At 42.8% G+C, this 12,406-nt stretch overlaps 1 protein-coding gene across 4 annotated transcripts in view; it reads right to left on the bottom strand.

Annotated features, from left to right (window-relative positions):
- Positions 1-12,406, bottom strand: part of ABHD12 (abhydrolase domain containing 12, lysophospholipase) — a 364,140-nt gene that overhangs the window by 141,687 nt on the left and 210,047 nt on the right. For all 4 annotated transcript variants that reach the window (XR_010176161.1, XM_063918120.1, XM_063918117.1 and 1 more), the window contains 3 exons: positions 9,961-10,085; positions 4,858-4,963; positions 1,396-1,515 (listed from right to left, as the gene is read on the bottom strand). Coding sequence is in view for 3 of the 4 variants with exons in the window: in XM_063918120.1 (XP_063774190.1) it covers positions 1,396-1,515; positions 4,858-4,963; positions 9,961-10,085 (351 nt within the window). In the remaining variant the exon portion in view is untranslated. The remainder of the gene's footprint in view (positions 1-1,395; positions 1,516-4,857; positions 4,964-9,960; positions 10,086-12,406) is intronic.

Genomic DNA, 12,406 nt, shown 5'->3' with positions numbered 1-12,406 from the left:
TCCATCAACAAGCCCACAATAATTTTATTCTAAGTGCAAATATTCCATTGCTGCACTGTTACACCCACTCAGTTGCAAGTGAAGATATATCAGAGATCTTTATGACTTTTGCTATGAATCACAAGATCCATATGCAGCTTGAGTGGCATAAAACTTAGAATCAGAATGCAAGATATGTACATCATTTCTGGTATCCTATGTGGGCACATGTACAAGGGTAGGTGCCTTGTCTATACAGACAAAGCGCTATAATGCACACAATAATTGACTTCATACTGCTCGGATCCAAGGCAAGTCTCTTGTATTGAGGTAATTAACAGATGCTATGCTACAGAAGTCAGAAGACTGCGACCTGATGTCCAGGGGGGAGTGGTATTGCTAAGGGAAGTGTATATTACATTAACAAGATAACACCAACTAAATACAGTTCCTTGTTAACAGAAGTCCCTACCAGTCATGTTTACGTTCTGAGACACATTAGCTGCCTGGCAGAGCAGAGTGGGGCTGTCTTATGGTGCCCATACACTTGTGAGATATTAGGTCCTATCCTTCGATTTCGACCGGATCTGTGAGAGAAATCAAAGGATTGTATGCACATTCAAGGTACCATGAGACGTGATGTGCAGGCACGCCGCTCGAATGTCGTGTCTCCTGATAGTATGTGCTGCACATAATATTTCTCGCATCGCAGTGCAATCGCTGAAGTTTTTTTAAAACATGCAATATATCGCACTGCGATGTGCAATGGGCACCCGTCGGGAGCGGCCAGAGGCCTCTCCCACTCGGTGATGACACGCCCATCACGTGATTACCATGCGATCTATCGCATGATGGCATGGTAATCACTTTGGAATTTCAGGTGCAATTAACTGCCAGTGCGATGCAGCGTCGCAGGGCATCGCACAAGTGTATGGGCACCATCAGTGGCTGAACTCCCTTGGACAATGGAAACGTTTGTCTCAGGGAACCAGGTGTGTAGGGAGGGGCAGCGAGGTGGGGAAAAGAGCACAGTACGGAATACTGGATCCAGCAAGGTTGACAAGGCAGTGGGAGAGCTCTCCAGTGCAGCATACTGGCATCCGGATGCATTCTGTATACAGGGGAGGGGTGTGCACACAGAATGCAGCATAGGGCGAGCGCATGGAAGAAAAGATCTTCACTCAGGGCAATAGCCTTTAACTGCCTGGTACTGGTTGCGGGAGAACATTTTAAGTAATAGAGAACTAAGAAGTTAAGAAGCAGCAAAAACCTACCGAAAATGGAGGTTTTTCTAACATATTTATTTATTTACCTGACCCCCATTGTTTTCAGTATACTAATGGATACAAAAAAAATTAAACCCAGAAATGTAAAAAAATAAAATAAAATATGATTTCCACATGTAGGAGCGCTTACCGAGTTCCTGCATTCCCGTGTAAGTAAAGAACTACAGGATAGTTTGTAGACATCACTTCCTCGTACCAGGCTTGGTCCTTTCCCTGAGCCTCCTTCCACAGGACTGCGGGAAGGGTGTGCCTGGAATGACACATTACACACATTTACAGTACAGTGCAGCAGAAACATATCACACGTACCATATAGTGCAGCAGAAACAGATTTACTACTTATTCAGGCATTTTAATGTTCTGAAAGCCGGAGGTATCCAATGTGGTTAACTAGGGTTCCATGCAGTATATCAAATATCAAATTATGCTCCAATATCTATGAAGTACAACTCCCAACGGAACCTCTCAGTCAGCGACCCATGCTGGAAGTTGTAGTTCAGCAAAAGATGGTCGGGTTGCTCACATTTGCTATTGTAGATAGAAGAATGAACACATCTGAAAGCAGAAACATTTTGCCGACTGAATTATATTGATGATTTCATGCACCAGGAGTTAAAAAACAGGTAATATGTTATGCAAACAATGTAGAGAGGCAGTACAGTAATATATTTGTAGCCACTAGAATGCCTGTCTTCAATTCCCTCATCCATCCATTACCCCCCGGTTCCACACCCAGTTGCCCAAGGGATGGACATCATGTTAGTAAGGATTTACCATAATAGAACCATCAATTTCACAGGAAGAAAAGCTGACCCAAGTATAAAGACTGGCCTGCCTGCTTTCCTCTTTCAGTAATATAAAAAGCAAATAAATGAAAGACTGACATGGAAGCAAGCTGTCACCATGCCCTTACTCACTGGTAACACTTTCAGGATCATTGGTAAACTGTCTATGCTTGAAGACAAAAACAATCCATACAATAGATATATAACAAAACAAACTAAGTTCTGCTCTTCAAACATGGAGCAGCAGCAAACACGTTAGTCACATGTATACGCCTTCCAAAACTGAACACACAAAATACAATGGTTTAGCGCAGCTGTTCTCAAACTTTTCTGAATTACGGCTCCCTAGAGTATCAACATTTTTCATGGCACCCCCAGGGCAAACGTTTCTTACTGAGAAATTCTGAAAAAAAATTTACTTAAATAAATTGTGTTAATATGTCATCCTTAGGTTTACTTATGTGGTGAGTGATAGGATTTGCTTCTATTTGTCCACATATTTTATTATTGGAAGCCACAGCACTAATTTTTACTATTACATTGGGCACGATTCAATTCAAAGAGATGAATAGCGCTGGGAATCGGCTCCCGGGACTATTCAATACAGCACAGTGGTAAGTCCGAGAATGCCCATTCTCCCGGACTGAGCAGGGTGTTATGCAGGGAAAACCCTCATTCTCCGACTTAAGTGCCCAGCACACTAAGGGCAGAAATCAGCATCGCGCGGGCACTTTTGTCAGATTTTTGCTCACAGACCTCCAGGGGTGCGAGAAGAAATCCTGTCATCGGATAGGGCGCTGTATTGAATAGCCCCAGGAGCTAATTCCTGGCACGATTCAACTCTCTTCTACTTGAATCGTCCCCATTGACCATAAGTAATTTGAATTGGTCCTGGACCACCAAACCAGGGCACCCCAGGGTGCCACGGCACACAGTTTGGGAACCACTGGTTTACTGTAACCTCTGAGCTAGTGCTAAACCATTGAATTTTGAATCCCTAGAACTGCTACACACTAATAATACTTTCTGGGTGTTCTCCTGTCTCAACATTTACTTGAGATAAAAAAAGACAACTAAATAAAACATTACCAACAATAACCATAAGCCAAAATGCAACCATCAAGCGCCATAAAATAAAGAAAACAGAGGCATTTATTGGAATGTTTCACATTGATATAACGTCAGTTTATCTACTTGCTGTCTCATTTATTTTATAGCCTATGATGCTAATTCAAACACAAAAGACTAACGGATTGTCTGCCTGCAGCAAAATCATACAATGGGACAAAGACACACTGAAAAGTTCAGCATACAAAAGCAGAAAGTAAAGCTGTGTAATTGTTACTTTGAGATCTAGGGATTTTGAATAATAACAACCTTGGTTGCTTTAATGCTCATCTGCAATTACGTCCTGCCTTTCACCAGGCCTTAGATGGTGTCATGCTGGCATTTCAGGATTTAGTTTTGCCCAAGCAAGAAAATCACAGAATTATAAGAAACCAGAATGTATCAAATTCATGTTAGGTAGTTCCTGCTGTGGGCGTAGCATTGAACGCTAATAATAACATTAGTAACAAAAGCAACATTTCACAGTCACATGTTACTAGTTTCATTATGAGCTTCCTTAGTGCTCCGTCTAGGGGGTATATTTACTAAGATTCGTATTTCTGTCGATTTCAGCCGATAGCAATCTCGGTTGACATCGGCTGTGTACGAATGCAACTTTGTGAAACAAAACACAGTAATTTACTAAACTAAGGTGTTTTGTAAATTCGAGTTCACCGATGTCGAAGTAATTCATATTGCCGGTAGTGTTTTACGGGAGAGAACAGTAAACACTGCCGGACTTAACACAATGAAGACCGGCCAGATCAGTGAGATCCGTACAGGGCTTCATTTTGTACAGTGCAGAAATAGTTAAAAACAATATTTAAAAAACTGCGTGGGGTCACCCCTTCTAAGCATAACTAGCCTCGGGCTCTTTGAGCCAGTCCTGGTTGTTAAAATACAGGGGGGAAATTGTCTGGGGTCCTCCCGTATTTATACAACCTGCACCGGGCCCTTGGGCCGGCCCTGGTTCCAAAAATATGGGGGACAAATGACGTAGGGGTCCCCTGTATTTTTAAAACCAGCACAGGGCTCCAGTAGCCGGGAAGATAATGCCACAGCCGGGGGACACTATTATATTGGTCCCTGCGGCTGTGGCATTAACCCCCCAACTAGTCACCCGGGAACTGGAACACAAGCTCAATACTATCTCAACTTTAGTGACTGCAGTAGTAAGTATACAAGAAACAATCATTTCTGTGCTCAGTTTACAGGATTTGCTAATAAAATATATGTAATTAATGCTAATGGGCGGGAGACATTAAAGACAGCAAGAAACGCGGTTTTCAATCCATACGAGTATTTCAGAATAACACACAATTTGTGTGACTGGGAAATGGTATACTGTACATGTTGCTGTAACATTACCTTTTCAAGCCCTATTGTTATGTGAAGCCTTTGTGTCAGGAATACGATGTACTCAGCCTTCGAGAGTGATAAAGTGGAGAGAGCTACAGTACCAGCTAATGAGCTCCTAACTGCCATGCTACAGCCTGTGTTTGAAACCGACAGTTATGAGGTTATTTGCTGGTTGTTGTTTTTCTTTATTCTCTCCACTTTATCAGTCTCCAAGGCTTAGTACATCTGCCCCACATTTATGCCTTAGGAATTTAAATAAAGTTTAAAAGTAAATTTCAAGTGTAAATCCCCGTTGCTTCCACTGACATGCATACATGAGAAACACTGTAACCACATCTTACCAGACACCAATAGATGCATCCTCCTCAGGCTGCAAGTAGAAATTGCATGTGTGATTTAACCCTTGATCTTGTGGCCTCTTCAGGTCAATAAAATATGGAAACCTCACTGAAACGCAAGAAAATGACAATACTCATAACAATACATATTACTTCTATTTCATTCTATCTTGTAACTGTCTTAACAGAGGGTAGACATCACCCTCCAAGTGTGTTTGGAAAAAGATATAAAAACAATCTTTGTGGCCAATTAAAATTCTTAAATGCGACCCCCACTGGACGTCTATGGTAATGGGTGTCTATCGGAGCTACTCAATTGTTGCTCACAGCAGACGCCCATTACCAGCGGTGCACACATATTTTTTTTCTCGCAGACTCCAGATGTACGAGAAAAACATGTGGTTAAAGTAGATAATGTGGGCGCCCAATGCTCCATAAACGCAGACTTTTAGACGTTACATAATAACATCATTGCATAAAATACATACATAGAAATGTGCAGTTTAATAGAATACATCCATTATATGCAGCACACACAGACAGTTCACTTCTCCACATAGACGTGCAAATTCTGGCCCTGATTCAGAGATGGACTGTGTCTTTGTGCGCAGAGTGACAGGGTTTCCTGCTGCTACGCCCAATGACTGCGGCTCTGTGTGTAAAAAGACACCAGTGGACATTGTACCTGCCCTATTGGTGCGTAGAATGTTCATCAAAACATGACGGCAACATGCCCGTGTCTGGCTAGCCACCCTGTTACCTCCCAGGAACATCCACTGAAATTGCCTCTCTCTGTGCCCCAATTGATTCGGCGACTCCTGGCAGTAACCATCAGGATGCATGCACAGATTAAAAACATTGTCCGCTTTTGTCCCATGCCGTCCCTGCGTCCACCTCTAGATCAGGCCCTCTATGGGGATACGGCACACTAGCATTTTCCGAGTTGTTTCATGCCAAAAACCACATTACAAGTACATTTCCTTTCTGCTGAAGAGGGCTGAGACTTATGAAACGCGTCATTCATACTGGAAACTTCTAAAAACAAATAAATACTTTTAATTAACTTTAGTCAACTGCCTTGGGAAAAATAAACAAATACTGATTAGGTATTCCATTGTTTGAACATATTTTAATGGCATCCAAAGCCAGTCTGTGACAAATTTCTGTCTTTGCAATATAATTAAATACCATAAAATTGTCTGTTCTGAATATACTTTTTGCTGTAGTACAGTTCTGAACCTTACTATAAGGTGTCAGTCAGTTATCCTGCAAGTGAGAAACTCATTATTGCTTTAGTGGCTTAAAACAACAAAATAATGAGTTTCTGATTACACTTCTTCTAATCCAAGACATCGCAGCACCTTCTACTAATCAGCCAGGTGTTCATGACCGCAGCTGCTGTGAGCAGTGGATATCCCATTGGTTAGTATCCAGTACCCATCAGCCATTACTGCAGAGTTTGGCAGTGGTGGTAGGTTTCCACCCTACTAGTACTATGAAGGCATGTCCAGTTTAAAAAAATGGCGCTGCAAGCTAATCACACTAGCGGCGCTACTTTTACAGATCAAGATGGCCGCCTCAAGCCAATTGTGGCTTGCTGCGACATTGCCCCACCCACTTCTGCCAGCTATTAGCCAGCACGAGGCAGTCCGATGGGTAGGAAGAAGCGAGCAAAAGTTCCTGAAGAGTGTAAAGGCTTCTGGAGTCATGCCCTGGTGCTAGTTTTACTTTAAGATCAGCAGACACTCATTTCCCATCTTTTCAGCAGTCCCACCTAGTTTGGGACGAGAAGGGTATGCATAAAGAAGGTATGATTGGTATAATTGGGCAGTATAGATGGTGTAATGGTTAGCATTACTGCCTCTCAGCACTGAGGTCATGGGTTTGATTCCCACCATGGCTTTAACTGTGTGGAGTTTGCATATTTTCCCCGTACTTGAGTGGGTTTCCTCCGGGTACTCCGGTTTCCTCCCACAATCCAAAAATATACTGGTAGGTTAATTGGATCCCTACAAAATTAACCCTAGCGTGAATGTGTGTGTATGTATACATGTGATAGGGAATATAGATTATAAGCTCCACTGGGGCAGGGACTGATGTGAATGGCCAAATAGTCTCTCTGTAAAAGCGCTGCGGAATATGTGTGCGCTATATAAATACCTGGCGATAAAATAAATATAATGGTGTTAATTGTTATGTTCGTCAATTTTACGTTAGCTTTTTTATTCTTTTTTTACAGTATTACAAAAAAAAGACTTAAAAAAGGTATAGTATAGTTTATTAAAAAAAAAAAAAAAAAATGGAAATATATCTAAGACCGTCACTAAAACAATGGAAACGCTAATATCTACAGTTGACGTTGAATTTGTGACGTTGAATCTGTCACAGCCTGTGTTGCTGTTAAGGCGGCAGAGTTTATTAGTTGCCCTACTGAGTACTCTGGTACCTCAAGGGTTCCCTGGTTATTACACCCATGATTATGGTTATCTTAAGGACGTCGTTCTGGCAGTGGTATGGATGTGACGGCATATGTGACACTAGGTTTAGTTAGTTGGCGTGGTTTCATGATCCTTGAGGATAGGTGGCTACCTTTTTCTTCCCTCCCTTAAGGTTACTGAGACCCAAGTAAAATGCTGAGGCCATATTCTGCCCACTAATTCATGTGGTATCATTATTATATATGTTCGGTTAATAATTTATGAGATGGAGAAACAGATCTGTTCCCTGTATATGGGCAAGTAACAAGTCACAAGTTGTACAGAAAATAACTGCGCTAGGTGTAAGATGCTGCATTTAATTGTGCATGAAGCAATCACAAAATAAGGGCCCAGCCAAAACCTGAGAACAGGCTCATCTTTACATCCAAGTATATAAGGCCATCCATCACCACCTCATTGCTTGGGATATCTCCCCCCACTTTCAGATTTAGGGCATAACTATACCAAATAAGCTAAAGTAACATGTTTAACATGCAAAAAAATGTATTCATACAATTATGACTGCCAAGTATATTCTTACATTTACTGTGTAATATATTTATTAGCAACAGTTTCTTATATAGTGCAGCATATTCCACTGCGCTTTATAAGTGGAACAACAGTAACGGAACAAAACTGGGTAGTAACAGACAAACAGAGGTACGAAGGCCCTGCTGAGGGCTACACACGGAGAGATCTGTGCTTAACTTCTGAGCAATCTAGTCAGATTGCTTAGAATTTAAGCACGTATCTCGCCGTGTGTACCCCCCAGGGGGGTACTCACGGAGCAATCGCTGCTTAAAATCTAAGCAAGCTGACTAGATTGCTTAGATTTTAAGCAGAATCGCTCCGTGTGTAGCCCCCACAGCGATAGCGATGCGCGGGGCTATCGCTGGTGCTAGATTGGCCTGCCGTGCAGGCCAATCTAGCGGGTCGCTCGTTTCACCGGCTGGGTGAAATGAGCGCCCCCCCGTCTCCCCCGCACGCTCAGCACACATCGCGTTCTGCTGAGCGGTTCGCCTTTAGAGTGTGTACAGAGCACCTGGGGCACATTATCATCCCAAAACCAGTCTAATCAGATATGCCCTGCTGCAGAACAATTCTCCAAAACAATGAGCCTACATTGTGCACTTTGACTTTCATAGTGGATGCAGAGATTCCTGGCTTTCCAGGTTTTCCCAACAGCAGCAGTTAAATGTTGAAGGTTTCCATACATGTCAAATGTGGGGCATTACTAGATACTCCATAAAAGCTCCAGATGCAAATAACATATACATGCTAAAGCAAATCGATTTGTAACCATTTTCTCGTGCACTGTACAACAGTATTGGCGGGACTGCAGAAATATTGGAGTTTACTATTTCTCCCCAAGATATTTGGCTCAGTTGCAGGCATAGGCATCGGAATGGAAGGGGGGGGTAAGGGGCATGCCCTCTCAAAATATGTCAGAGGCGCAGGCGTGGGGAGGGGGAGAACTTACTTCCAGATCACTGTGGAGAGACTCTGACTTCAAAGCTCCGGCACTGCAGCAAGCTGCTCCGTGTGAACCGTCCAGCTGGCTCTTCACAGAGGCATTACTGGGAGGAGGCGGGGATGTCCCAGCAAGCTCAGCAAGGCCACGCCTCCTCCCAGTAATGCGTCTGGGAGCCGGCTAGGACAGGACGACACGGGGCAGAACGCTATGGCGCTGGAACTTTGAGGTCAGATTCTCTGCGGTGATCTGGGGTGTAAGCGGTCCCTGCATGGGGTGCGCCAAAATTTATTTTTATATACGCCTCTTTCTTCCCATCCACAACACGTTATGGCACCCCTGGTTGCAGGCATAAGAAAAAGAGCACACTTCTTTTTGTCACTATGAAGGAGTAAACTACACGTGAATTCCTGTTCTCTGGCAAAAGGGAAAATTCAAATATGGGGCAAGTAATTCCCTCTGCATTCTACACCTCTTATGGGTGTCAATGCTGACAATGAAAGCTAGAAATGAGACTCAAGAGGGTAATTAATTACCCCCGAGTCTCGGGAGGCGGCGAGCAGAAATGTGTACACCTTCGGCACTTGTGCCCAAACGGACCAACAATGGAATTGCTCTGTCGGGTGCCATCTAGTGGCAGTCATAGGGGAAAACAATTGAATTCCCCCCAATGGGAGGAATTCAAATGTTATCATCCCCGATCTTCCGTTTAAAGTGACGGGAGATCGCAGTGGGTGATATACAACTGATGTCCCCTTATCACACCCATTAGTGTTGAGTTTAGCCGCTTAAAGCAGCTAACCCCAACTAAACTAATAAGCGCGATCAGGAAAACTGCCGTTTGGGCGACCAAATGGATCACTTTTAACATACTTCTGCTCGCCACCCCTGGCGGGTGAAAGCTGAAATGTAGACGCCGGCAGGAAAAACATTTGAATCTCACCCACTGTGTCACTTAAACATGTCAAAATGCACTATGTTCTATTACAGATCTGCATTTTAGATGCAACTATTTGACAGCTTCTAATCTACAATGTTTAAGAATGTCTATAAACATGGACATGCACAGAAATGAAATCAGAACAAATATTCATTTACAAGCAATATTATAATTGGTGTTTGTGTTAACAGAAAGGTGTAAAGTACTGTAACACTTACCTAAATTTAAAAAGACCAGCTGAGCTTGTATTGCAGGACATATCTTCACAAGGAATGGAATGGCTATATACAGGCCAACTAGTGCAATTAGAAACATTCGGAATCGGGACCACAAGCCATAGCGCCTTTAAAACAAGGAAAACAACAGTATACATTATTAAACTATTCACCATAAAGTCCTGTGGGAAATACATAAAAAAAAAAAAAGCTGAACTATTTTTAAACAGTATCATAGGTACTATACATTTACTATGGTATCACTTATTGTAACTCCTCCTGCAAACACGACTTCACAATCTCCAAACACAGGTCCTTTCACAAATGTTATATAAAGATGACAAATTGTAAATGGACTTGAAGCATTATGGGGGAGATTTATCAGAGCTTGGAGAGAGATAAAGTACCAACCAATCAGATATTCACGGTCATTTTTCAGATACTGGTTTGTAACATGACAGAGACTAATTGATAAGTACTTTCTCTCCAAGGTTTGATAAATCTCCCCCAATCTGTCTGATAAGTTAAGGCGGCCATTTTGCACACAACTAGAATTCCAAGACAGGCATTCCTAATTTAATTTTAGTCTCATGAGTTGAAGTCTCATAAACCCGGTACACAAAATGGAATCCTCCATCATGAATATAGACACCATGTAAGAACAGATACCGGAAAGTTGGTGGCCATGTTATATCCCATTCACACTGCACAAATAACACAGTATTTTGCCGGGTCGATGAGGGTCGCGGTGCGGTGTGAACGGGTCACTGCTGAATTCCCGGGTCGCCTGACCCAGTAAATCTACCAGGGAATAAAGAAGGTTTATTCCCGGGTCAGGCGCAGTGTAAACGGGTTACCCGGGTCGATGCGACACGGTACCCGTTTACAGCATAGGGAGAGGCGGCGCGTAGATTATCTCATCTTCAGCACTGCCTCCGCACCTGCCTCCTATGCTGGCTCCGCCCCCGCCCCCGATGGGCGGGGTCGTGAAGCCAGTCTAAAATGGTCCAATGCCGGGTTGCACCCGGGAAGGACCCGTTTCTAATTCCGGGGTGTGACCCAGCAATTGCAATCTGAACGGGGTATACATCTTTAATGAAAGATACTCCATCACAGAAGCAGAGAAACAACAAAACATGGATTTTCCTTTACAAAGTTAAATCTCACATATATTCTGCGGATATTGGCCTTCTAAATAATGAACAGATATCTGCCAAAACCATGTCTAAAATGTTTTTTTTTTTCTTTACAAATAATTTTTTCAAATATTTTTGATATCTAGTGACTTCTATTGATAAGCAGCGGATGTCATGGATGCAGCCACATAAGATAGTTCTCTTTGTTTCAAATATAAAAGTAGTTGTGGAATTTAATCTACTGTTAAAAAATAGGTCACATCATTAAAAAACCCAACAATCCTGTTACAGTCCTTCCATGTCCGTCCCCAGTGTCTGAGCAGAAAATCCCTGTCTGACTGACTACAGTGTACACAGATATAAATCTCATACACTATATGGATCACAAGCTGCAGTAACCAGTGACTATTATAATTAAAACCTATTCAACATTTTAGTAAACAGAATATGAAAATCGCATTTTACTGAAATATGTTAATTACAGATACTCCCACATATGCTGCACATCCCAGGTTAGTCCTTATTTTATTTTTTTAAGCAGTAATCTGAAACATGGACATCACACTTTCCTTTAGTTTGTATTGTTGTCATCATCATCACCACCACCACAATAATTCCTCAGATCGAGACTGAAACCAAAAGGGCCCTGTGTAGGCTCATAGGGTCTTACTCAGACCTGATTGCTCGCTAGCTATTTTTTGCAGCGCTGCGATCAGATAGTCGCCACCTACAGGGGAGTTTAGTTTTGTTTTGCAAGTGTGCGAACGCATGTGCAGCCTCGCATTCCAAAAATGTTTTGTGCAGTTTCTGTGTAGCTCTGGACTTACTCAGCCACTGCAATCAGTTCAGCCTGTCAGGTCCCGGAATTGACGTCAGACACCCGACCTGCAAACGCTTGGACACGCCTGCGTTTTTCCAAACACTCCCAGAAAACGGTCAGTTGCAACCCACAAACACCCTCTTCCTGTCAATCTCCTTGCTATTGGCTGTGCGAATTGATTCTTCGTAAAACCCATCGCACAGCAACGATCCGCTTTGCACCCGTACGACGCGCCTGCGCATTGCGGTGCATACGCAGTTCTGACCTGATAGCAGTGCAGCAAAAAAATCTAGCATGCAATCAGGTCTAAATGACCCCCATAGTCTTGGACCCCCACCTAAAATCCCATATCAGCCTCTTTCAAACAATGGGCCTGGCATCTTCGTTATATTTAACTGTACCAATATGCGGTGGGTGAAGACAGGAGGAGGTATTGCAGAGGCTTTCTGCAGAACCTCCACTTGCCGTATACAATGAGAAATTAGGAAACCAT

The sequence above is a fragment of the Pseudophryne corroboree genome, chromosome 4 (genome assembly GCF_028390025.1).
Source record: "Pseudophryne corroboree isolate aPseCor3 chromosome 4, aPseCor3.hap2, whole genome shotgun sequence".
NCBI lineage: Eukaryota > Metazoa > Chordata > Amphibia > Anura > Myobatrachidae > Pseudophryne > Pseudophryne corroboree.
The sequence above is the reverse complement of the archived record's forward strand: the minus strand, read 5'-3'. Positions and strand labels throughout refer to the sequence as shown.